A 27,734-nucleotide genomic window follows, 5' to 3' on the forward strand; every position below is an offset into this window, starting at 1 on the left:
CGCTGTGCCTTCCTGAGTTGTGTGTTCATTTATACACATACACCTTCACTGATGGAGCATATGTGTGTGTGTGTGTGTGTGTGTGTGTGTGTGTGTATACAGGGTTTGTGTACACATACACACACACTCTCTCTCTCTCTCTCTCTCACTCCCCAGCTCTGACTCAAGAATCGCCTTTAATCAGTGAGATCTTTTCAGGGAAATATTTGGGACATTTTAACAAATTAAAAAAACAAGATCCTGGGACCGCCCTGGCGGTCCAGTGGTTAAGACTCCACCTTCCAATGCTGGGGGTGCTGGTTTGATTCCTGGTCAGGGAACTAAGATCCCACACGCCGTGTGGTGTGGCCGAGAAAAATAAAGAATAAAATAAAGAGCAATAAAATGAAAACAAAACAAAAAACAAAAACAAGATCCCTCCTGATCCATCCACATGCTTTCTCTCTTCATCCTGGGGGCCTGAGCTATTTGCTGATTTGCATTCCCAGAGGGTTTCCTCGGACCCAGAGTCCTCTGAGGGGTCACTTACCTGCCATTTCTGCAGCACGGTCCTGTCGGAGCCGGGGTATCTCCTGTGGGACAGAAAATGATGGGGGTGACCAAACATCTCAAGGCATGAATGAGGGAAGAGGTGGAACTTTCTGGGGCATCGTAGCGCCAGGGCACCCAGGAGAATCACAGACTTCCCAGGGCAGCAAGATTATTTCCCAAGCTCTCCCTGCCCCCTCGCTGCCCTACTGAAGGCTGGGCTCTTGCCATCCCTGTTGCTCTTATGCAATGGCAGAATGCGCTGCTGCCTGAGGCGTGGCCCCGAGGAGCCCCAGGGCCGTGCAGAAGCAGGCTCGGGGGCCTCACACTCCACACTGGGCTTTCACAGCCGCATCTTGGTCTTCTTTGCCCATGTGCACAACATGCGTGTGAATACATGTCACATGTGAATATATGTGTGTGGTTAAGAAAGGCAAACAATATAGAAGGTCATGAAATATAAAAGTAATAGTCTACAAACCACTGCTCCCACTCAGGAAGTATCCACAGTCAATCTCCAGGAGAGTTTTAGCCATATACCAGTCTATATGCGCAAGTAGTTTTTAAACAAATGTTTTTGGTATGTGGGATCGTCTTATCTGCGCGAGTCTCCTCCCTGCTTCCTTGGCCTGACGGCACGGTGGAGGCGGCCCACATTGCCCTGTGGCCACAACAGCAGGACACCCTCGTACAGATGGATGGGAACTCATGGCAGCCTCCCCCGTGCTGGGCTTTGTCCTCACAAATGATGTTTCTGTGATCATCTTCGGACATAAATCTCTGTGACTTATGAGACTTACATCTCATGATGATTTCATGCCTTGAATCTTTGCGAGTGTAACCATGAGATACATTTCAGGCAATGGTACTACTAGGTTAAAAACTATGAGAATTTTCAAGTGTGCTACATATTGCCAAATTGTCCTCTTAAGAGGCTGTACCGATTTATGTTTCCACAAATACAATTAAGAAACACAATTCAAACCAAAGAAACACCATTTTTGACCCATGTGGTAGGGGAGAATGTAAAAGTGTAACAGGATGCAGTGCTGGGGAGGGCGTGGGAAGGAACCTTCTCCATGTGAAATGCCCCTTCCGCTCAGCAGGAATTTGTAGGGCCCAGTTCCTCGGCCTCTGAGGTCACTTGGTTCCTTTTCTAGCTGTGTTTTCTTTCCCCCTCTGTCTCCCTGAGACTCCCCTTCTACTCCCCAAACCAGGTTCTTGTTCAGGCTGTTCCACTGAACCAAACCAAGTCCTGCGTCTCTCCAGCCACACCCTCTGCCTCAGTCCTGCTCAGGAACCCACAGACCCCGCCCCCACATGCATCCCACGGGGATGTTCCACCCACGGGGACTGCACCAGGGTGCTTCAGGCATTCGTGTGGACAAGGCCTGGCTCCCTGAGAGCCCCAGTAGGGGCAGCGACTCTTCATCTTCCCGTCACAGCAGTGCTGTCACATCATCTGTTCCGGGCTCCCCACCCTTCCTCATTCAATACTTTCCTTGGCAGACTTCCCATAAACAGAAAGCAACTCCCTGGCTGGGATTCACCTCTTCCCCCCAGTAGAGAAATCATCCTTTTGGGCCGTTTTATTCAGGCAGACAGTAACAACAGCAAACAGGCAAAAACATGGTCCCATTTACTGCATTAGCTTGCAAAGGCTCAGGTGAAGATCTGGCTTTCCCGCCCTGACTGTGAGCCCGCCACCACCCCAGTTCCAGAAGGCAGACTGCTTTGAACGTTGTGAGTGAGGACGGAGCCCAGGCTGGAGACAGCCAAGTGGACCACCTCGGGAAAGAATGTGTTCTGAGCCTTTCTGAGGATGTGGGGCTGAGCTACAAGGATGTGGAGCTGGTATGGCAAAGCTGCGAATCTTGCTACTTTATTTTAGAAATCTGACAGTGGAAGGGGAATAGGGGAGCAAAATGTGCCCATTAAGATCCAGGAAACGAGACAGCCTGTTTTTCTTTTTCATAAAGAGTTCTAGAATTTTACCTGTGGTCTTTTGTGACATCGCCATCCGGCGGAATGGTGTGCGGAAGATAAAGGCAATTTACCATCCCACTGCTCATTTCATCAGCCATGAGCTCCAAGGAAGATCTATCATTTCATTACCATCAGAAAAAAAACGCCATTACCAGCATCTAGACACCTCACCAAAGGTGAGTTCTCTTTGAAAAAAATTTTAAAAAAAATTCATGTTCATCTGAAGGCAATTACAGAACTCTTGGAATGGTTTATGTGAATTTTGTAAATATCTGGTGATTAAAGTATTTCTTTAAGAGTTGATACACTGCACTACTCCATTATTACAGTGTAAATTTTATATTAAACAAGGTGCCAGAGATGGCTCTTGGCTTTCTAAAGCCCTTCCAAGGTCCAAGGGAGGCAGCATGGGAAAGACCACTGGTTTGGAGTCACCAGAACCTGGGTTCAAATCCTGCCCCCACCACCTGACTGCTCTGAACTACTGTTACCTCATCCTTCAAACATGGCTGACCCAGGAGTGCTGGGGAGCAAGTGTAACCATGGGTCTGGAACAGGCTAGCACAGGTGTGGATACAGGGCTCCCTCAATGGGCATAGTTCTAGTTGATGTTGACGCTATCCGAGAGCAGGGCCGATTTTCTTTTTACTCTGGGAGAAAGAAGAGTGTGGTGTAAAAGTGAAGACTTGCTTCTGGTCAAGACCTGCTTTGTTCTGCCAGTACCACTCTGTAAGATCTTAGAATAACTGTGCCAGCTGTGAATCAGATCTCCTGCTCTGTCAGCTCAGGGTTTGCCATGGAGTCTATGGGGCAAGAGTCCAGGCCCTTGGGCAACCAGGGATGGTGTGGAGAAGAATGGATGAGTTCAAAGTCACTGAGGACTAGGTAGGTCACTCTGTCTAACCTGAAGGTGGCCTAGCACGGTGGGCCCACAGAGGACATCTTACCAACCTCACTCCCATCCCAAGACAGGTATCTAAACTGCTCTGGATGACTTCCAAAGGTGGGGCACTATCTTCAAGCTGAACTTTGTGTGTGGTCAACCGCTAGGCTGGGTCCAAATTCTTCCCTATTTTCAGAGGTGATTTTTATCTGTGCTGCTTCACTTTAAATCACGTCTGTGTCCTTGAACTCCTAGAAGTGGTCTGAAGCGTGAGTGCTGCCGTCACGTGGCCTTGGGGCATTTCCTACTCCTCCTTCAGTGCCCATGGCTTGCCTCAGCGTCTTGCCTTTGACTCTGCCCCTTTGGTCCAGCTCCACCTGACTGATACCTCCACTCTACCCTGAGCCTGTCTCCCAGAGTGAGCCAGGGCACAGCCCAGGAACTCACATCTTCCCTAGGGAGTCTGGCAGAGAAGCCTACCAGGGGCCTTCAGAGGGTGGGCTAGTCCAGGCCCAAAGGGTCTCTGCCAAGGAACTCATCTCAGCCCAGGAAGGGGTGGGAGATCTGCCCATCCTCCTCCTCCTCACCTCTGGGACTAGCGGGCTATGGCTAGTCCTTAGGCACTAAGAGAGTAACCTCGCATACATCCAGGGAGGTCCCACAGGGAAACTGGGCCTCCTGAACTGAAGTGGACATGTTTAAAAAACCTGATGCCTCTCTAAATTCTCCTGTGTCTTTTCTACTTGCAAAACAGTTATGAGGCCATGGTGAAATGGGTTAGTGAGTAACCCATGGGTGTCAAGAAAACACAGACCACAAGGAGAAGAAAATTCACTCATCCTGGCAAACTAGAAACGTGTCTACTAATGGTCTGTGCTGTGCCTCAAGACAGGGCAAGTCCTGGCCAGCATCTTGCCCTGCCTCTCGCCTGGGTGCGCTCTGGAGGAGCATGCTGGGGAAGCAGTCTGTGGGGTGGGCAGAGTTTTCCACGAGGAGCCAAGAGGCTGGTAATAGAAACACACTCCTGCTCCTTTTTCCCTCCTCAGAAGCAAATCTGAGTTTAGCCTAGTTTTCAGACCTAGACTGTAGGTCAACAGAAATCCATTAATAGACAGGCGTTCTTGCAGTTCAGAGATGTCCTCCTGAATTAACAGGATATTGACCTTCTATAATATTTCTATTATAACTTCCTGTCTTTATTTCTTTAACATGTAGAAATTTTGCATTCAAACAATAATAATAATTGTCTAATGCACTGGAAACTGCAAAGACTTTTTGTCAATTGTCTAATTTTCACAACGACTCAATGAGATAGCCATGATCTCCACCTTCAGATGTGGAAATGGAGGTGGGGTAAGAGATGGAGTGCAGACTAGGGAAGCTCATGAGGGTTTGCTGAAGCCTGGTGCAGGCACCCATGAAAGCCCAGCACACCGGGCTGTGCAGAGCGCTTGCTGGACTACTCCTTGACCCCAGGCCCTGACTCTAAAGACAAGCGCACACAAGCAAATTAATAAAACGACAACAAAAATCTTTGTTCTGGCTGGATTAGAGGGCAGTTACCTGACAAATTGGTAACTTGTGTATATTTGGAGTTAGAAATGAACATGAGCAAAATTACCAAATGATTATTGCACAACCATGCCATAAACCTGATGCTGTCAATGCATGAAAAGTCTGGAAGTTTATATAACATAAAGTTACCTCTAGATGCTGAAACTGAGTGGCTTTAATTTTTATAAGGTCTTACATATCTGTATTTTAAAATGTATTTATCTAAACAAGTGGGACCTAATCAAACTTACAAGCTTTTGCACAGCAAAGGAAACCATGAACAAAACGAAAAGACAACCTACGGAATGGGAGAAAGTATTTGCAAACGATACAATCAAGGGCTTAGTTTCCAAAATAGACAAGCAGCTCATACAACTCAACAACAGAAAAACAAACAACCCAATGGAAAAATGGGCAGAAGACCTAAATAGACATTTCTCCAAAAAAAGAAATACAGATGGCCAATAGGCACATGAAGAGATGCTCAACATTGCTAATTATTAGAGAAATACAAATCAAAACTACAGTGAGGATCCACCTCACACCAGTCAGAATGGCCATCATTAAAAAGTCTACAAATAACAAATGCTGGAGAGGGTGTGGAGAAAAGGGAATCCTCTTACACTGTTGATGGGAATGTAAATTGGTGCAGCCACTATGGAAAACAGTATGGAGGTTCCTCAAAAAACTAAAAACAGAGTTGCCATATGATCCAGCAATCCCACTCCTGGGCATGTACCCAGACAAAATCATAATTCAAAAAGATACATGTACCCCTATGCTCACAGCAGCACTATTTACAATAGCCAAGACAGGGAAACTAAATGTCTACTGACAGATGAATGCATAAAGAAGATGTAGTATATACATACAATGGAATATGACTCAGCCATCAAAAAGGATGAAATAATGCCATTTGCAGCAACATGGATGGACCTACAGATTATCATACTAAGCAAAGTTAGTCAGAAAGAGAAAGACAAATACCATATGATATCACTTATATGGGGAATCTAAAATGTGATCCAAATCAACATATCTACAAAACAGAAACAGACTCACAGATATAGCGAGCAGAGTTGTGGCTGCCAAGGTGGAGGGGGGTAGAGAAGGGAAGGACTGGGAGTCTGGAGTTAGCAGAGGCAAACTATTATATATAGGATGGATAAACAACAAAGTCATACTGTATAGCACAGGAAACTATATTCAATAGTCTGTGACAAACCATAATGGAAAAAAATATGAAAAAGAATATATATGTATAACTGAATCACTTTGCTGTACAGAAGAAACTAACTCAACATTGTAAATCAACTATACTTCAATAAAATTTTTAAAACTTAAAAAAAATTTTTAAAGGTATTTTCCTTGTGTATTTTCTCCCTTAAAGTAATGATTTTATTTTTGCTTATTTGTGTTTTATGACTTTCAGATTACTTATTTTCTAATTTAAATTACGTGCTTTTTGAATATTCTAATTAGAAATGCACTAAGTTGTAGGAGTTCAGGTAACTTTTAATTTTCTAGTTATCTTCATTTGCTCATTATGTTAAATCCATTTATTGTCTAAATTAAATGATCTATTTTCTTTCATTTTGGATTAAATAGGATGGTGGTGGTGTTCATGTATTTAAAAAATTTTATAGTTAATTATATTTCTAATTTAATGATTTATTATGTTTTTTAATTTAAACTTTTTCATTTTGCTTTTTTGTACTTGCCAAAATTTTCATTGCTTGGGTTAAGTTTGCATTTCAAATTATTTATTTGCTAATTATTTAATTTATTTTTAAACTTCAACCTGGGTAATACAATTTAGAGTGTTTTTTTTTTTTTTTTTTTTTTTTTTTTTTTTTGGTACGCGGGCCTCTCACTGCCGTGGCCTCTCCCGTTGCGGAGCACAGGCTCTGGACGCGCAGGCTCAGCGGCCCTGGCTCACGGGCCCAGCCGCTCCGCGGCACGTGGGATCTTCCCAGACCGGGGCACGAACCCGTGTCCCCTGCATCGGCAGGCGGACTCTCAACCACTGCACCACCAGGGAAGCCCTAGAGTGTTTTTATATTTTTGTTTCTATATATGTATTTTCTAATTGTTCTACAATGTTATTTTATTATTTGCAAAATAATTTTAACATTTATCCTTTTTGCCAAATTTCTCAATTTCTGGGAATTTAATTTAAAGGAAAAGAAACTGAACAAGAAGACTATAAATGACCAGATATCTTCCTTGCAGCCTTATTCATGATAGTGCCAAACTGGAAACAACAGGAAAAGCAAAGTCCACCAGATTCAGTATTGCACATTCATTCAAAATGTCGAGTTTAGAAACTACATACTAGCATTGAGTGGCATAATATTAATTAAGAAAAAATCATTATTGCATGTCTGATTTTTATGAGCATTATAGTCACTCTGATCTAATCATGGGAAAAGGGCGTAAAGAAAACTGCAAGAAATAATTAAATTCAAATAAATAGATAAAAGACAGCCCTCTCAAAAACCAAAGAGCAGAAAGAAATACTGGGGCAAATTACAAGGAAGTCGAATGATATTTCATGGGACTCAATGCTATAGAAGTAAGACACTTGTCCCTTCAAAGAGGCAAACGTGGTTCTTTCCCCTCTGTTAGCAACTCTGGAGGTCGCCATGGAAAGCAACCGTCCTGGTATTGTAATCCCCAGGGCACTGCTTGGGGAAGCCAGGAAGAAGCCCACTGCAAGCCCCAGGGACCCCAGACCCTGTCCTGCAGAACCTTTCGGCACTGTGTTCTCTCACCTTGCAGGCTGGCGTCAAGATTATGCTAATTAACACCAGGTCGCAGGTCTCTTGTTGCCTGGTGACAAAGTTTCACAGTTGAGGAGGAAGAACCGGCAGAACAGGGTAAGTTTTCCTCTGGTTGCATTTATTTTACTTTAACTTTGCCAAACTACAACCTCTTCAAACTCTCTTTCTCTCAGCTTTTTGAGTAAGCAACTTTGGAAATGGCTGTCCTCCTGGTGTGCTTTATTTACAAACCCCAGACACCAGCTAATTCATTATGTAGGAGAGGAGGAAGCTGGCCCCGAGCCCCAGGCAGGAAGGGCAGCTAGCTGGGGACCCAGCTGGGCGTTCTCCGGCGCCCGGGCCATGGACAAGCTTGGGAGGTTAGTGTGGGAATCTGTAGGGCTTTGGGGTCATGCTTTATGATCTTTCCAAAGTCTCAGTCTCTTTGAACGTTGTTTCCTGCTCTACAAGCAGGTGGAGACTAGTGTTTGAACTGCTCCCTCACCCACCCAGTTACCCCTTTAAGGAAACTGCAGTGCTCGTTCAGCTAGGAGGCTGCAGCCTGTGGAGGCAACCTCAGCAGACCTCACCTGATTTCTGCTGACTGTGCTGGGGTTTGGAGCACAGTCTGTCTTTTGAGACGTCTGGAGGCAAACCATTTCTACGAGTGATCCTGAACACTGCAGCCCACGAACAAATGGTTGAGTCCTAGGCTGGGCTGGGCCTTAATTGTAAGGAGGAATTCTTCATGGAACACACTAGAATCACGCCGCACGTCTCTATTTCCACAACAGGCAAAGGTAGGTGCCCCTACTTTGAGTCTTTGTGACTTTGGACAAGCTACTTGGCCTCTCTGAGCCTCAGGCACCGTATCTGTCCAGTGGAGATGAAAAACAATAAATAGATCAGGCAGGTGTAAGAACTATTTACAGTGTCTTTAAAATGCCTGGCCCAGAGCAGGTGGTCAGTATAATCCATACCCGCAGTCTGAAGGCAGGAATCTAATCTGAATGTGTTAAATTGATTTGCAAACGGTCTGGCACATAGTAGGTTCTCAATACATTTACAAACCGTATGGCTGCTATGTGAACCAGGTGCTGATGACCAGCTCTCCTGTGAAGAACTGGGGAGTCAGAAAGGTCAGGAAACGTGTGCTAAGTCACAACTAGGGAGGGACACAGCTCTGACTGGTCTTCAAGCTGGGGTGACTCTGGGCTTGAGCCTCAGCCTGGAGGGGGAAGGGAGGAGCTGAGGCTGCCCCTGTCCAGTCTTCAGTGTGCCTGGGCCCTACTGTTGTCTAGAGACTGACCTTTAAGGCCTGGTGCTTGGCGGTGCCAGCTTCCTCTTGGGGCTCCAAGGGTCTCCTACTGTTGCCCACCGCTCTTTGCTTGGCAATGCTGATAAAAGGGGAGGACTTCATGCTCTTTCCCTCTACCCATCATCTGGGTGGGTCTTCATCAAAGCTAGGTGATATTTCCTGGTCCCTGGTACTCTTAGAACATGAGGCGTGCAGCTGAACCACGCCCCTCCAAGTGGGCATGATGGGCTGCACCAACCATCACCAGCTTTCAGCTCATGGCCAGTTGGATTCATTGCCAATTTTCAATTTTTGAGCTCTCTACCTGTCTCACATAATAGAACTCATCTCAACCCCCAGAGCCGGGTGAGAAAACACACGCGTGCCTTCTTTTCAGTGACGGATGAGCCTTAAGGATGGGGCTTGACCTGGGCTGCTATGAACGTTCCCACAGGATCTAGCTCAGCGTAGGGTAGTGTCTGGAAAACATGATGAGTCAGGAGCTTCCTTGTCGGCCCATAGAGCCAAAGTTTGACGTTGTCAAGTCAAATTTTCATGGATATGCCAAATGGCAATGAAGCCCACAGACAAGGGCTGGCTCTGCTTGACTAGCGCGTGACTTTGGCAAGGGATGTGCTCTGGGGCTCGGCGCGTTACCTGTTAAGTGGGCTGGATGAATTAAATGAGATAATGCACGCAACGTATCGTACCTTCCATAAAGTCCTCTGTCTTCATCTTCGACCCTCTCCTTGCTGACCCTGCTCCAGCCACCCCCGCATCTCCTTTTTCTCCCCACTGTTAGGACTTTGCACTTGGTATGCCCCTTTCTGGGGGTGTTCTTCCCCAAATCCTCCCACATGGCCTCTTAGTGTTCAAGTCTCAGCACAAACGTCACCTGGGAGAGGACTTCCCCATCTATCTCAGTCTAAATTAGTCCCCCCCCGCCCGCCCCCATCAACATTCTCTCCTGACCCTGGGTGTTCCCTTTCACATCATCAGGTTTTATTTTTTGCAGAGCATTTAAACCACCTGACATAATCTTGGCTCTTTTTGTTCGTTTTGTTTTTCTTGCTTGATTTGCTTCTCCTAAAATAGGAGTTTCATGAGAAACATGTCTGTCGTGCTCACTGCATATCTTCTCATCTGACCTGACCTGTAGAATGACTCGAGTACAAACTGTTGAACAAATGAATGAATGAATGAATGAATGAGCAAGTGAGTTGCCTGGGCTCTAGCAAGCTCTAGAGGTTAAAAGTGGACAAAGGTATTATCATATCTACAAGTTGCTGTTACATTTCTTTTCTTTTGTTATTATCACTATTATTACTAATAATTTGTGTTTAAAAGGCTGCAAAGACCTTTGTGCTTGGGAATCAGCAAAGATTGTTCCACAAATCCTACATCTGGGATTAATGATCAGTGGGGAGTGTCTTGGGGCTACTAATTTGAGGGAGGCAATCAATATGGTGCTGTTTGGTGACTCTATCAGCATTATTTACCATCATAAAGGTGCCAGGAACCAGATTACCATTCACTGAGTACCCAGTGCACACTAGTCACTTAACATACACTCATCACTTCATCTACTCTTCACAACAACTTGCAATTTTCTAACCCATTTTGCAGATCAGTAAACTGAGCTCATGATTAAAACCAGGTTGGCAGTGAAGGTGGGGATGGAGCCCAGTTCTATTGGCCTCAAAGCCTCCACATTCCCTGCTGTCCAAGTGCCTGTCTTCTATTGAGTTACTTTACACATAACAGGAAGGGAACAGACAGAATGGCTAATACATGGGTAATATCCCTATTTGTAAAATGCTGAAGAGCTTCCCTGTCCTAAACAAAGTGTGGGCCGCTATGCTGCCTTTGTTCACATCATTCCTAGCAAGTTGTATCGATTTGTCCAAAGTCGCCCGAAAAGGGTTCTCTCTTCTTAATGATAGTCCTGAATGTTTTAGTAATAACTTCAAAAAAGCCTGATAAAGACTCAAGGAGAAAAGGGAAACGTGAATTCAGAAAATATTTCTACAGAAAAAGGATCAGAAGTCACAGCATTTTTGAAAGACAGGTGCCTTACATACAAAGAGCCCCAAACCATCCTTTTGCACCCTTTTTCTTTAACCTAAAGTATCCCTTTAAAAATGAGACCATGGTCCTTCCAATGCCCTTCACCTCCGGATGGGGGGCAAGTTTAGCTGAGGTTTAAATAAACACACACACACATTGCGCCACACTGCTGCCGCCCACACGCAGAAGGCTGTGTGGCTTTTATATCAGTCATCTGTGCTTGACCGAGAGGCTTCAGTGCAGTGGTGGGCTTGCTGGCTCTGAGAGAACATCTCTAGAGGGAAACAAGAGTGGCTGCGTACCACGCCCCCCTCCCCTGACTCTCTAGCATGGCCAAGCTTGTCGGAGACTCAGGAGAGCATGGGGCTGTCCCGGGGCTGGGTTTCCTCCTGGCTCAGGTAGAAATTAGAGAGGAGAGGGCACGGCCCTGTCTGTGGTCACTCTGGGGGAAGTGTAGGGACTGGCCTTCTCTCCTTGGTTTGACACGCCCTGGAGATTTTTCTCACAACAGCTGAAGTATCATTTGAAAAATACGCCAGATCATGTCTGCCCTGGGTTTTGTTTTTATAAAATCATGTCTTTGGCCTCCCTTCCTTCCTTCTCTCCCTCCCTCCTTCCTTCTCCCACCCTCATGCTGTCCCTCCCCATCCCTCTGTCACAGAGCCTTTCCATCTGGAGCATCCTCTATCTGAAATCCCCTCCCTGCCTCCCTGCATCCTCACTTCCTTCCGTCTCTGCTCAGATGTCTTCTGTTCAAAGATGCCCTTCCTGGTCACCTCTTCAAAAGACCACACCTCCCAACACCTCTCTCTTATTTCTTTTGCCCCTGCTCTTTCTGTTCTTGGCGCTCTTCGCCACCTGGTGGTGTTTGTCTGCTTTGGTTCATCTCCCTTTTAGAATGTGAGCAGAGCCTTCATTTAGTTTGCTGCATAAATCAGCGCCTCGTTGATAGTAGTTATCCAATGTGAACTACTGATGAAGAAATGAATTCCAAAGGGCCAGGGAAGGTTTGGCTGTTCCCTTACAGTTGATCCTCAGGGCTCCCCTTCAAGGTATCTCACAACTTCACAGGTAGGCGGGTTTACAGCAAAGCTTTCCTCGGAGCTAGGGACTGTTGTACGGCAAATGGAAGTACCGCACCACGGGGCTGGCCAGTGCACACAGCTGGGTACACCTGGGTCTGTGCCATGTCCACCCCTCAGCAAGTTCTCACTGGGGCCAGATGGGGTCATGGTGCAGAAAGAATGCACATATCACTGGGCACTTGAGAAATGCCCCCCACTCTGCGATCCTGGGTGCGTGGGTGGCTCTGTGCCTCAAAGGAGCTATATCTCTTTGTCCTCCCAATAAAGTAATTTGAGGTCTGCACCTGGGAGGTGGGAATGCCCCAGCAAGTAAGTACACTGGGCTGTGGCGTCTGAATCAGGGTTTTACCCAGTTGGAATCCTGGAGCGCTGGCTCCACTGTCATCAGTTGTGCTGTCCTGTCCAGCTGTGGCTCCTCCCTGCACTCCATCCCCTACCGTCACAGCAAAGTCCTCCGAGGCCCTCACTCACCCACACGCCACCCTTCAGAAGCAGCCACTTTTGTTATCCCATTTACGGAAGTCGGGGCTGAAGCTCAGTGAGGCTCCACAGACTGTTCAGGGTCACCTGACAGTGAATGGGGAGCTGGGTGGCGACCCACGTGGGTCTAAAGCCCCTGCGCTTTTCGCCCTGCCAAGCCACTTCTCTGAGCCCAGCTTCCTTATCTGCAATGGAAGCCATGGCTGTGAGGAGAGAATGCAATCGGGTCCGTCTGGCAATAGCAGTGCTTAAACCACGGCGATTGAAATTGAATTAATGCTCACCTCTTGGGATTTAAAGGTGCCAGCACTGACTTTGGTGCTTTGTTTTCCGGGTGTCAAGGTTGCTTTGTGTGCTTTGAATGTGTTGGTTGATGAACAAGGCATTTCTAGTCTGTTAAACTAATAACCTTAACATTTTATTTTAATTGTAAGGCACCTATTCCCTTTTGTTCCTTTAACAAATCCAATTAAAACAGAGTACATTCAGAATTACAAAATAGATGCTATTAAACCAATAAGAAATCATCATCTTTTGTTATTGGGCCATGTGAACCCCTGGGAACTTTTGCTCCAAATAAAAGTTGAATTCTTATTACCGGCCGGGGGAAGAGGGCAGTCTGACAGATGATGGCTTCCCAGGCAGCACATGTGCAGACCCACACTGGTGCTGAGGTTGCAGAAGTACACAACATTAGGGGTAGAGGAAGGTACACATGCATAATATAAGACCCTTAGCACTGCGTGGATCAAATTAACCAGATAATTGCCAAATGAAGTGAACCTAATAATTTCCACACAGACACTCTGTGTGCTGTAGCTCTGATGTCACGGGAAGAACATCCCACCCAGAAGCCCTGGAGTAAGGCGAGCGGTGTGAGCTTGGATAAACCACTTTACACCCACCCCACCCCCAGGTCCTTATCTTTGGGTGGGAGGAATATTCCTACCTCAGAGGAGAGCTGTGAGGACTGAATGAAATGGTGAACTGGAGGGCGCCTGCTGTGTGAAGGAAGCATGAAGGGCCTCTAAGGGCTGGCGGAGAGAATGTGTGTGCTGGGGGCTGTAGGGGGTGGAGCGCATCGTAGGACCCACACTCGGAGAAGGCCTGCTGTTTGGGAACCGCGGAAGTGCATCTTACAAGTGTCAGGTGTCCCAGTGAGCCCACGCTGTGAAAATCACACTTCTGGTGGCTGCACACAGCCTCTCAGGGCCCTGCACAGCCGGCAGCCCTCCCCCCGCCTCCCCACACCGGCCCAGGGCAGCAGAGGGCCGGCTTCTCTGGTGGGCACGTGGGAATGCTGTGGGCCAGGGTTCTGGGGCCATGCTGGGCGAAAACCTGCATCTTTACAGGAAGCTCACACCACGGGGGCTCGTGGGGACTGGCGGGGCCGAGGAACAACAGACTCCTGTCTCTATCACCGCCCACTTGGGGCACAGGCCCATTAAATGAACTGGCTGGTGGCATTACATGTACCCTTTAAACTGTTCCTCTCTCTCTACCTCCTTCTCTCCTCGTCAATCTCCACGCTCTTACACTTACATGACTCCACTAGTAGAATATGTTCCGTATTATTCAGCTATATTCAGATATATACACATATATATATCTGAAAACAAGCACCCCACACATTGGTCCCTGGACAGTGGGATAACAGGCAACAAGCCTAAAGAAAAGGCAACAGAAGGAAAAGAGAGGCAGGATAGTGTAGTGGGATGATCACAAACTTCGGTATTACACACCTAGGCTTGTAGGTGTGTAATAGCTACGTAGCCTAGGTTTGCCTGAGCTGTGTTGTCTTGTGGACTTGGGGAAGGCACTTGACTTCTTTGAGCCCCAATTCTCCTATATTAAAAATAGGACTGACACTTTGCATAATTACTATGGAGATTAGAGATACAGAAATGGTCCAGCAGCACACTTGCAATACTTTGGTACATATCACCTGAATGAAGAGTAGTAAGTGGCTCTTGACATTGTGAAGCATTTCCAAAATTGATGTCGGAAAACCCCCATAACTGTGGGGTCCCTGTAAGACTCTACCCCCACTGTCCACATCTCTCTCCTGCTGTCATTCTCTCCATCATCTCTGCCAGTGGTGGCGGTATTGCTGTGAGCTGCACAGAAATCTTTCTGCCTCTAGTCTGTCCCCTTCCTAGCAATCTGTCCTTCTGCTCACAGGAAAGCAGGGCTCGATATAATGCAGCTGGGGGCAGAGGTGGAAAAAATAAAACCACTTAATGTTATACCTCCAGTGAGTCTATATTCCAAAAAGCAGACAAAATTGTAAAGCAAGTAGTAGAGCACACAGTTCCTGGCCCAGAGTGGGTGCTGGACAAACAGTAATTCTTTCCTCCAGTGCAGACGATGCCTCAGTTGAACATTCGTGCCTGTTTTAGAGGTCTGGCAGAGCTTCTAGACACACCCACTCAACAGAGAGCCCTGCAGTGAGCTCTCACGTCTCCACCTGCCACAGGGCTTTTCACATGAACGAACAGCTCATTCTGGGAAGGGGTGGAGGGCACAGGGAGTGATCTGAAGGCTCATGGGAAGTCACAGCAGAGGCGAGGCTCTCCCCTTACATATCTAGTGAATGGGTCTTATGAGAGTTGGGAGAAAGAATAATGACGTTTGAATGAGTGACTTCACTGAGGGAAGTTTGCATTACTTCCCCTTAAGAGATGTCCCACAAGCAAAAGACATTTCTCATCCACATGGCAGAAAGCTTGTTATGAAGTTAGTCCCAAATATTGACGGTAACTTTGGGGGTTTCAGTTGTACAATATGTCTATCCTGGTCTCAATGCATCGGTGAAAAGGGTGAAGTAATTATTGTGAGATTGTGTTAGCAAGATGTGAAAATGCTTGCAAATATTCTGATGGCATTAAAATATAAGTTGCCATTACATTTTTAATTTAGATATCCATGGGGTGTCCCAACATGCTGTTTGATTCACAATGACTAGATAGAAAAATTAATTAGAAATTAAAGTCAAACCAACTGGTCCAATTTTCCTAAAGTATAAAAACCAATTGTACAAGACAAAAAGTACGTTTAGAAACTTCTCATATTTGGGTTTCCAAGCTGTTCATGTGAAATGCAATCTATTATTTGACTACCCATCTATCTGTCTGTTCATCCACCTGTCTGTTCATTTATCTACCTATCCATCTATCTGATTATCTATTGACATTTCTTTCTCTCTATAGTTGCCAGCTTCCCTGGTGTGGACTGATCCCACGCTGATATTTGAGGACGCTATGAATTGATAATAACAGTTCATCTAATCAGATTTAGTTGTATTGAAAGATCATCAGTTTCACACTTCTTTTGCCAATACTTACTCTCCTACCCAGTGGGCAGACCTGGGCAGGATGCTGACCATTCAGAGTTGTATAAGAAAAGGGGTGTCCCTGGGCTTTGGGGGCTCCCGGCACCGGTCTGCTTCTAGTGGTTCTCACAGCTTAGAGGGGTCAGAATGGACCCTGAGCAACACACCCTGCCCTCCACAACCAAAAGCAAGGGTCCCAGCCAGGTAGAGCGGCCCTGAGGAGAAGCATGAAGAGGGTGGGGGCTGTCTGGGGGCCCAGATGCACTGAGGAGGAGGTCAGCTGCTTATCCCGGCCAGCCCCTACTTTGCCTGCAGGTGATGAATGAATGAGCAGGCTCTGAGCCAAAGGACCTGGTGGGGAGAAGCTCCTTAATGGAGAAGTCCCTGTGGACAGCCCCATGCTGCTTCCTCCCCATCAGTCATCAGAGAAAGGAGGGCTTCTTACCATGGGAGGGCTGTGGGGGACCAGGCACAGCTGGGCTCACCTAGCTGGATCTCCAGTCTACTGGAAGCATCCTTCCCATCTAGGCCCTTCTGCCCATACTTGATGTGTTTGTCCTCCCTCAGCTGAACTTTATCTCAAATACAAGAAATACAAAAGACAGCCTAGGCTTTTTGGGACTCGGAATTTGGTGGCCAGAATCAGTAACAACCTAGATTTTAGCTCTTTGAGCTTAGAGACTGGCCCCACTTACTGTTCACCTGTATAAATAACACATAGTTTTGGTACCTAGTAGGCTCTCGATATACTTACTGAATTGAGTGTACAAATGAATGAATGAATGCAGGAATAAGCACACGGAGTTGGCTTAAATTAGTCCCAAAGAACTAACAAGGATCATGGACAAAGGAAACTTTCCTACTTTTTCAGATCCATGGGATAGAGTTGTCAAATAAAATACAGAACTATGCAATGTTTGGGATATACGTATACTCAAAACTATCCACTGTTTATCTGAAGCTCAAATTTAACTGGGCATCTTGCAATTTTATTGGCTAAGTCTGGCAACCTTACCATGAGAAATCATTGATAAACATGATCAGAACTCAGGCTCCCCTGATCTCAGTCCATATTTTCTTTAATTAAGGTTCTAACTCAAGTGCAGTAGGACAGTTTTTCTGATATGTCACCTTGTGTATAGCTGTTCCCCGCAGTGTGCATGTGTAGACACGCATACATACCCAGCAGCGCCCACATGATACACGTGTGGATGCCCTTCACAGGGCAGAACAAGCCTGAGTGGGGGCATGAAAACGTCACAGACTTCCAAGCCAGGCTGAGAACGACAGAACTAGACTATGGAGTCCCAAATATTTTTAAGTTTTTTAAAAAATTTAAATTTACCTACAGCAAAGTTGCTTCTTTTGTATACAGTTCTCTGAGCTCTAACATGTACAGCTTCACGTAACCACCACCACAGTCAAGGTACAGGCAGTTCCAACACCCCAGAAAACTCACTTGTGCTGCTCTGTTGTTGTCAAACCTTCCCCATCCCTATTCCCTGGCAACCACTGATCTAGTTTCTGTACCTATGGTTGGGACTTTTCCAGAATGTTGTATAAATGGAATCATTCATGATGCAGACTTTTAAGACTGTCTTCTTTTACTCAGCAAGATGCTTCCGAGAGTCATCCAAGCTGTTGCATGTATCAATAGATTTGTTCTCTTTATGTTTAATAGTATCCATTGTAAGGATAAGCCACAATTTCTTATCCATCCACTGAGAGACCTTCAGGTTTTTTATTTCTGTTTTTGGCAATTATGAAGAGAGCAGCTATAAACACAAGTTTTTGTGTGAACATGAGGTTTTAGTTTTTTGGAGGGTAAATACCTAGTTGGGGGAATGCTGGGTCATATGATAAGTATACAGTTAATTTTATCAGAAATTGCCAAACTTTTTCACAGCGATTGTACCATTTTGAACCCCCGGTAACAATATATGAGCATTCTAGTTGCTCCACACCCTTGCCAAATCTTTGTATTATTGGTTTTTATGTTTTGTTTTGTTTTGTTTTAGGCATTTTAGTAACTGTGCAGTGGTACCTGTGATTTCCATTTGCATTTCCCTAGTGACTAATGATAACTGAGCAATGCTTTGTGGTTTTGTGGGCTTACTGGCCACTCATATAACTTCTATGGTGATATGTCTCATTAAATCCCTTGGGCATTTTTTTTTTTTATTGTATTGTCTTCTTTCTTACTGTTGACCTTGAGTTCTTTATAGATTCTGAATACTAGTCCTTTGTTGGATATGAATTTTTGTTTGTTTTACAGAGCAAAAATTTCAAATTTTGTTGAAGTTCAATTTGCCAATATTTTCTCTTACGGGTTGTACTTTTGCCAAATTCAAGGTTGTGAAAACCTTCTCCTTCGTTTTCTTTTAAAAGTTTTATGGTTTTACATTTTACATACCTATGATCCATTTTGAGTTAGAGTTAATTTCATTAGTTCGAGATTCAATTTTTTTGCATATTGGATAATCAATTGTTTCAACACAATTTGTTGAAAAGTCTGTTGTTTCTCCATTGAATTTCTCTTGAACTTTTGTCAAAAAACAATTGACCATTTTGAACATATTTATATGGATCTAGTTCTGGACTCTGTTTTCTATTCCACCGATCAATATACTATCCCTTCATCAATACCACATTTTGTAATTACATGGGAAGTTTTAAAATCAGGAAGCATGAATCCTCCAACTTTGTTTCTTTTTCAAAAGTGTTCTGAATTTCTAGCTCCTTTTCCTTTCAATATAAATTTTAGAATCTGTTTATTCATACATACAAATAATCCTGCTGTAATCTTTATTGGAATCACATTGATCTTTCGACCAATTTGGGATGAGTTTACACCTTAACTACATTAAGTTTTTCAGCTCATGAATGGTATGTTTCTCCATTTGTTTAGATCTTCTTTGCTTTGTTTCATCAGTGTTTTGCAATCTTCACCACAGAAATCCTGCACTTTTTTACTTACGCGAAATATACAAGTATTTTATTCTTTGGAGCATTATTATTTTTCAAATTTCAGTTTCCAATAGCTCATTGCTAGTACACAGAAATTCAGTGGAGTTTTTTTTGTGTAAACGTGTATCCTACAACCTTGCTAAACTCACTAGTTAGTTCCAAGAATGTCTTTTAAACTCTGTAGGATTCTCTACCTGGACAAGCAGCTCATCTGTGAGAAGGACAGTTTTATTTCATTCTTTCCTATCTCTATGCCTTTTATTTATTTATTTATTTGCATTATTACACTGGCTAGAATTTCCAATATAGTGTTAATAGGAATAGTGAGAGTTTACCTTCTTGCCTTGTTCTCAAACTTAGTGGAGAAAGCATTCAGTCTGTCGCCGATTATATTAACTATAGGGTTTTTCTTGTTTTGTGGGGGTCCTCTATCAGGATAAGGAAGATAAACTGGATTACTTGTTTGCTGAGAGTTTTTGTCATGAATAAATGTTAAGTTTTGTTACGTTTTTTCAGCACAGGTATGATCATGTATGTTTTTCTTTTTAGTCTGTTAACATGCTATATTACATTGCTTTCTGAATATTGAATCAACCTTGCATTTCGACTTGGATGTCATGTATTACTCTTTTTAAATATTGGTGGATTCAATTTGCTTTTTTTTTTTTTTTTTTTTTTGCGGTACGCGGGCCTCTCACGGTTGTGGCCTCTCCCGTTGCAGAGCACAGGCTCCGGACGCGCAGGCTCAGCGGCCTTGGCTCACAGGCCCAGCCGCTCCGCAGCATGTGGGATCTTCCCAGACCGGGGCACGAACCCGTGCCCCCCGCATCAGCAGGCGGACTCTCAACCACTGTGACACCAGGGAAGCCCAATTTGCTAATATTTTGTTGAGAATTTTTATGTTCATGTTCATGAGGGATATTGGTCTGTCGTTTTCTTTCTTTGTATTGTCTCTGTGTGATTTTAGTATCAGGGTAATGCCGGCCTCAGAAAGCAAGTTAGGAATTGCTCCCTCTTCTATTTCTGAAAAAGTTGGTGTAAAATTGGTGTTGTTATCTTTAAATGTTTGGTGGAATTTGCCAATAAAACCATCTGAGCCTGGAGGGTTTTTTTGGAAGCTTTTCAACTGTGAATTCAGTCTCTTTAATAACTATAGGTCTTTAAGGGTTGTCTATTTCTTCATGGGTGAGATTTTATAGTTTACAGTCGATTTCATCTAAATTTTTTTCTAAAGTTGTTTGTACTATTCCTTTAGTATCCTTTTAATGTCTATGGGTTTTTAGTCCTATCCTCTCTTTAATTATTGATATTCATAATTTGTGTCTCCTCTCTCTCTTTTTTTTTAAATCGTACACATAACAGCACTATTTTAAAAAATTAATTAATTAACTTATTTTTGGCTGCGTTGGGTCTTTGTTGCTGCGCGTGGGCTTTCTCTAGTTTCGGCGAGCGGGGGCTACTCTTCGTTGCGGTGCATGGGCTTCTCATTGCGATGGCTTTTCTTGTTGCAGAGCACGGGCTCTAGGTGCATGGGCTTCAGAAGGTGTGGCATGTGGGCTCAGTAGTTGTGGCTCATGGGCTCTAGAGCGCAGGCTCAGTATTTGTGGCGCACAGGCTTAGTTGCTCCGTAGCGTGTGGGATCTTCCCGGACCAGGGCTCAAACCCGTGTACCCTGCATTGGCAAGTGGATTCTTAACCACTGCGCTACCAGGGAAATCCCTCTTCTTTTTATTATTTCATTGTCAGTCTTGCTAGATATTTATCAATTTTATTAAACCTTTCAGTGAACAAGCTTTTAATTTCACTGATCTTCTCTATTGTCTTTATCCTTTTAATTTTATTGATTTCTGCTCATCTTTACTATTTCCTTTTTGCGCATCCTTTAGGTTTATTTTACTCTTCTTTACTACTTTATTTAATGTAAAAGTCTGTTATTGATTTGAGACCTTTCTTATTTTTTTAAATATTCCTAGTATGAATGTTTAACGCTATAAATTTTCCTCTAATCACTGCTTTAGTTGCATACCATAAGTTTTAATATGTTCTATTTTTATATTCAGTTCAAAATATTTTCTAATTTCCCTTGAGATTTCTTTGACTCATGGAGTATTTATGAATATGCTGTTTAACTGTTAACTATTTGGAGATTTTCTAGTTATTCTGATATTGACTTCTAACTTAATTCCATTATTTTTAGAGAACATTCTTTATATGATTTCAATTCATTTATATTTGTTAAGATTTGTTTCATGACCACGAATGTAGTCCATATTTGTGAATGTTCCATGTGCACTTGAAAAGAATGTGTATTCTGTTGCTGGGTAGAGTGTTTTATAAATGTTGATTAGATCCCACTGGCTGGTGGTAACGTCCAGTTCTTTATCAATGGTTCTCATCTGGCAATTTTGCCCCTCAGTGGACAGTTGGCAATGTTTAGAAACATTACTGGTTGTTCAACTAGTGGAGAGCTACTGGCATTTAGTGGGTAAAATATTCTTACTTTCCGCTGCTAAACATCCTGCAATGCACAGGACAGGCCTTTCCCCCATCACCACCCCATCCCTGCCAACAGCAAAGAATTATCTAGCCCAAAATCTCAACAGAGCCAAGGTTGAGAAACCCCATTCCTTGCTGATTTTCTCTCTAGTCCTATTGATTACTGAGAGAGAAGTATTGATAGCTCCAACTCTAATTGTATATTTGCCCATTTTTTCTTTCAATGTTATCATTTTTTGCTTCATCTATATTAAAGCTCTCTTGTTAAGTACACCTTTTTCCATTCTTTTAGTTTAACTTACTTTTGTTTATTTAAAGTGTTTTTCTTATAGATGGCATATAATTGGCTCTTTTTCTTTTATAATCCATTCTGAAAACTACCCATTCCGATTGCTCTGGAGACTAAAATATACATACTTATCTTTCTACAGCCTGCTTAGAATTAACATTTTACCACTTCCAAAGCAATGTAAAAATCTTACCTACCTTACAGGTGTCATTAACTTCCCCCATTATGTTGTAGTTGTCATATGTATTCCATCTACATACATTGACAGTTATAATTTTTGCTTTCAACCATCATTCGTATTTTAAAGATTGTAAGAGGAGAAAAACAGCCTATTATATCTACCACATATTTACATTTCCATTGCTCTTCCCTTATTCTCAAGGTCCAAGCTTCCCTCTAGTATTGTTTCCCTTTCATCTAAAGACTTCTTTCATCATTTCTTTGATAGCAGCTCAACTAGTGGCAAATCTTTTTATTTTTCATTTATCTAAGAATGTCTATTTTGCCTTCATTCATAAAGGATGTTTTTATTTACTGTCTGGCAGACAGTTCTTTTTTTTCAGCATTATTTTAAAAATATTTTTCCAGTACCTCTGGCCTTCACAGTTTCTAGTGAGAAACCTGTAATAATTTGTATGCTGTTCCCCTGTAGGCTATGTGTTGTTTTTTTCTTTAATTTTTGCTTTAATTATGAGCAGTTTGATAACGTCTGAACGTGGATATCTTTGAGTTTATTTATCCTGTTTGCAGTTCACTGAGCTTCTTGAATCTGTAGTTTTTATGTCTCTCACCAACTTTTGGAAGTTTTTACCCATTTTTCCTTCAAATATTTTTCTGCACCACAAGCCTTTATCCTCTTCTTCTTCTTCTAGGATGTATCTTTATATCTATATTGATATATACACGTATATTTTGAGCGGGTAGTCACAGGCTACAAGTTCTGGCAAACCTTCTGTAGATTCTGTAGACTACGTTTATAATGTCCATTCAGTTTGCAAAGAATTTACAGTACTATTCGAATCAGCCCTTCGTGTTGCTATCCAGGCACCAGTCTGAAACCTGCACAGTGCTCAATTCACAAAGCCTTTGGGTTCAGGGTTTGGGAGTAGGTACTCAAGACCCTGTTCAGGGTTTGGTCTATTCGTGGGCAGCTCAGGGTGTATCCTGGAGTTCATATACAACTTTATTAAACTCTCTCCTCTTTGCAATCTCCCCAACACTTTGTGGTTCCCAGGAGTTGCCCTCCCCTCCTTGGTCTTCTGGCTAGAAATCCAGGGAACTTGTTTTCTAAACCTGTTGTGTACTTCCTGTCACGGTTTCTCTCTCCAGGGCCAAGGAGCAGTGGGACAGAGAGGAAAAAAGCAAACTTCCAAACACCTGGGACAACAGTTTGGTCAAAGACAATGGTTCTCCCTGTTTAGAGTTTTAAGTGCCTGCATGCCTGACTCGAGTGATACAGGATTGCCTGGGGCTGAGGCAGAAGAGAATGGAAAAGATGAATAGAAAGAAACGGGATCTCCCTCACCCTGACCCTAAAAGGCCCCGTCTCCCTGTCCTTGGCCAATGAGGGAGGTTTTTGTTGGAAATCTGTCATCACTGGTGCAAAGTTGGTCTTACTTTGAGTTACCTCTCCAATCTGCCTCATACCACTTATCTTCAGAGTCCCTGGGCCTTTTGCTGCATTCACTGGGTGAGACGGGCAGAGCGCACTTACTCCATCTTAACTGTGATTGGAACCCCAGCTTTCATTTTTAAACTGCTTTGCCCCATCTGGTTCCACACAGCTGTGTAATACAGATATTTCAATACTGGTGAACACAGTACTGTCTTTGGTAACCAGCCAATCATGCCTGAATGTGGTCGGTTCACTGTTTCTAAAGAATAGGTTCAGCTTACAAGGCCCGCTCCAAAGAACATCAATGCAGCTGAGAGCTGAGAATACTCTCATCGGGCTATTGTGGAGGGCTCCATCCATCTCAGGAGGCTCTGATCCAGTAGGACTTGCATAGGGTGGAATCCTCAAACCTTCAGCCAGGAGTGGCAAGAGCAGGATTTATAATAAGCATGTGGGAGGCATTTCTACCTACTTGCCTTTGGCACTGAGGATTACTGTACAAGGAAAACATGTGATACTAGGCTCACAGAGCCTGATTGCTGGTTCTCCATGTGTTACACAAACATGGTTCCTGATAAAGGGCCTGGATGATGAAGTAGAGAAAGCGCAGAGCACCTCTCCCACCCATCCCTACTGGAGATGGAGGAAGCAGTGCGAGCATTTATCTCCTGAAAGCACGCTTCTGTCCAGAGTGGGAGCTTGGTCCAAAATAGCATCTCAGCGAGCAAGAGACACCAAGCTGTAGAAAAGAAAAGAGCCTCTAGAACAGGCAGGCCGGTTGCGTCCTCCTCTTGACTGTAGACCTTCCTCACTCCTGAGCCTCGGTCTTCTTCTCTTTATAGTGGGGATAAGCCTGTGGATCTTGCTGGATTGTTGAACATTAAAATCAGTATGTGCCAAGTTCCTGATAGTAATGCTTAATAGTTAACATTATCAAGCTTTTACTGTGCGCCAGACGCTGCTGTAAGCGCTTTATAGTTTAGATAATTTACACTCCCTTAGAGTCCTAAATGGGAGCTGTTTTCACAAATAAGGAAATCGAGGCACTGAAAATTTAAGCACATTATTTATGGTAGAACTGGACTTCTAAGCAAGCACTGTGAGGCCAGAAATTACCCGTCACTCTGTACGTTCTACTTCTCCGATGGCAGAAACCTGTTATCACACCTATCGGTGCAGAGGTGTCTACAGTTGGATCTCAGTGTGAAGAGTGTGAGGGGAGGAAGACAAGGTGGGTAGGAGGCGGGAGAAGGCAGCATTCTCTTCAATTCTGCCAGGCTCCACCCTGGCCCCTCTTCCGTGCTCATGGGCATGGTGTAGGCACATTTTCCTGCCTGGGGGCTAAGCAAAGACTTCTCTGTGCTGCATTTATTTGCACTGCAGTTATAGTAGCCAAGGCCTGACTAGTTCCTCTGGGTCCAGAAGGTGAGGAGGGATGTAATACACAAGTCATTCTTAACTCCCACCTTTACTCCCTTATATCCAGGCTATGTTCCTTCTGAGAACTCAGCAGTCCCACCCCAGGAACTTGTGGGATAACTCTAAGAAAAGACTAGATTTAAGTGAGGGTCTGGGAAATGGCAGATATCCAAGACATTATCTCCCGACCCTCCCCACACACACCCAGGAGGGGGAATATGTGAAAGCCCAAGACAATGGAGAGATTCCCAAGTCGGGGAATGGCACAGCCAGAGGGGTGTTGAGCATCCTTCAGGCCAACCCTGAACCTCCCATTTTACATCTGGGAGCACTGAGGTCTGAAGAGGGCATTCAACTGCTGAAGATCTTCGGCTAGGCTATTTCTGCTGATGACCTAATTCCTCTCCACTCCCCTCTTTCTCTCCTTTCAAACCATTAGAAAGTGAAGCATTATGATGTGGGGGGAGTCCAGTACCCTTATGTCATCTCCTAACTGGATATCTTTTCTCTTCTTACCAGAGTCTATCTTCTAGCAGTTTCACGTGACTTTTTTCTCTAACTGATCACCAATCAGAACAACATACTTCAAACATACCTCCTTACTAAAAGAACATGGCCAAGGGTGGGAAACGCCCCAAGGGTAAAAAGATCACCCTCAGCGTGGCCAAGAATTGTATCAAGATCACATTTGATGGGAAGAAACGCCTTGACTTGAGCAAGATGGGAATTACCACCTTTCCCAAGTGTATTCTGCGACTCAGTGATGTAGATGAGCTCAACCTTAGCCGGAATATGATCAGGAAGATTCCAGACTCAATCTCCAAGTTCCAGAACCTGCGGTGGCTGGACTTGCATAGCAACTACATCGACAAGCTCCCTAAGTCCATCGGCCAGATGACCTCTCTGATCTACCTCAATGTCAGCAACAACAGGCTGACCACCGATGGGCTGCCTGTGGAGCTCAATCAGCTCAAGAATATCCGCTCTGTGAATTTCGGTCTGAACCACCTGGACCGCGTGCCCACCACGCTAGGCGCTCTGAAGGAGCTCCAGGAGGTGGGGCTCCATGACAACCTGCTGAGCACCATCCCCAACAGCATCTCCAAGCTCCCCAAGCTGAAAAAGCTCAACACAAAGCGAAACCCCTTTCCCAAAGCAGAGGAGTCAGATACGTTCGTAGATTCCATCAAGAGGCCGGACAACCTACATCTGGTGGAGGAGAAGGATCTATGTGGGCCTTGCCTGAGAAAATGCCAACAGGCCCAGGACAAGCTGAACAAAATCAGAAGCATGGCCACGGTGGAACCGAGAAGGGCCATCTTTTCCAGTTTGGTCTCACCCAACTCCACGGCCAAGGAATCCCAGGAAGAGTGGAGGTGACCTGGGACCCTGACCCTAAGGCAGGAAGGGAAAAGGGAGGGAGGCGAGATGACAATGGGCTACATCCTCACAAAACTGAGGGATTCTTCCGTTACTGCGATTAGCTCCTCCAGCCAAGCCCATAAAATCCCTTTCCCTACCTCCTTGGCTTGTGATTTTGTTGACCGAAGGGCTTTTAGTTCTTTGCCATGCCGTACACTTCTGTCTTCTCTGCGTGCACACACCCGCACATACAAGCACAATGAGTCAGGAAAGGGATATCTGTCTCACTTCTGCCCCAGAACTCTCCTGCCTACAGCCCGTGGCCTGGGCAGCTGACACCGCCAGCACACTCTTAGTCTCATTATCACACATTTCTGGACCAACTACCAGCTCCCCAGTGTGGAGCCTGTTCTATTGGAACGTTTTGGGCCAGGCTTCAAAAGTCAGGCATCTCTAAGCATGGGCTGGTAGGCGGCAGATGGACATATAGTCTTGGCAAGGGGACAAAACTGGACCACAGAGATGGGCAGATATTATCATTAAGTATTGGCATTAACATCTTGGGCTCTAAGCAGTCCTATCCCTTTCTCTTTTCTGCACTTGCATAGTTTGCTCTAGGAGCTTTCTAGACTAAACCTGCAAGCCCTTGACTGGCTGTGAATGAATGAGGTTCACTCCCATCTTATTATGTCCAATGCTTTTCCAGACCTTTGTGGAATAAGGAAAGAATGGGTGCAGATAGGGGTTGGTGTAGTCAATAGATAAACACCTTACTAGGCACTGTGCTAGGTGCAGGGACTGTGTCCAATGGGGGAAAGCTTGTCTTGCCCTTTGCAACCTGTAGGGAAGACAAGTTGAAAGAAGACTTTGTTCTTTATAATGCCATTGTTTGAGGAAGTTAGGAGATCAGAGCCTAGTGGTGTGCAGGGCCAGCCTGGCATAGAGAAAAAGCCAAAGGCTCTGCAGTTGGACAGATCTGAGCCCAGAGCAGCTCTGCTTCTTACTTGCCATCTCCCTGGACATTTTACTTAGCTTTGGTCCTTTCATCTGTAAAGTGGGAGTAATACCAGCCCAACTCCAAGCGTTGTCATGCGTCTCAAGCAGATAGCTCACAGAGTGAGTACTCAGTAGAAGTCAGTTCTCTCTAAGAACTAGAGCTCGGTGCATCTTAAAGCTGAAATACTACTTTGAACAGTGTCTTCAGTCACTCTAGAACTCACAATAGCTGAGAACCTTCCCTGTACCACTCACTCACACCTTTATACTGCCTAAAAGAAAGGGATCAAGGAAGATAACCTTAGGAAAGTTTTTCACTGTTGTTGTTGTTTGTTTGTTTGTTTTAAATCAAAGCTTTCCTGTGTTGGTGGCAAGTTTTGTAAGTGGTCAGTGGGAAAGCCCTGAGAGATAAATATACATTAGTTCAGCATGACTAACGTATTTCTTTTTCATGTTATAAACCACAGCAGACAGCATACTTCATTTCTTCACTCCTCACTGCTTATTCTCCTTTGAAATGCTTAGCTGTGACAACTCTATCATATTTCTAAAATCTCTGAAGATATAGCTTCAAAATTCCCTTTCCAGTTTTTCTCTTTCTTAAATGTTTTCTATTA

At 44.4% G+C, this 27,734-nt stretch overlaps 2 protein-coding genes across 4 annotated transcripts in view; one reads left to right on the forward strand and one right to left on the reverse strand.

Moving 5' to 3' along the window:
- The window catches only part of WDFY4 (WDFY family member 4), a 277,304-nt gene that overhangs the window by 37,872 nt on the left and 211,698 nt on the right, over positions 1-27,734 (reverse strand). For all 3 annotated transcript variants that reach the window (XM_073793353.1, XM_073793354.1, XM_033841802.2), the window contains exon 48: positions 530-572. In XM_073793353.1, coding sequence (XP_073649454.1) covers positions 530-572 — 43 coding nt within the window. The remainder of the gene's footprint in view (positions 1-529; positions 573-27,734) is intronic.
- On the forward strand, positions 2,570-26,266 carry LRRC18 (leucine rich repeat containing 18). The gene is made up of 3 exons (XM_019925707.3): positions 2,570-2,690; positions 7,733-7,830; positions 25,279-26,266. Exon 3 carries the CDS (start codon positions 25,372-25,374, stop codon positions 26,137-26,139), a length of 768 nt encoding a protein of 255 aa, XP_019781266.1. The 5' UTR covers positions 2,570-2,690; positions 7,733-7,830; positions 25,279-25,371; the 3' UTR covers positions 26,140-26,266.

Source organism: Tursiops truncatus, chromosome 16, assembly GCF_011762595.2.
Source record: "Tursiops truncatus isolate mTurTru1 chromosome 16, mTurTru1.mat.Y, whole genome shotgun sequence".
Classification (NCBI taxonomy): Eukaryota; Metazoa; Chordata; class Mammalia; order Artiodactyla; family Delphinidae; genus Tursiops; species Tursiops truncatus.

Coding starts and splice junctions, on each gene's coding strand:
- LRRC18 (XM_019925707.3), top strand. CDS start 25,372: ATGGCCAAGGGTGGGAAACGCCCCAAGGGTAAAAAGATCACCCTCAGC.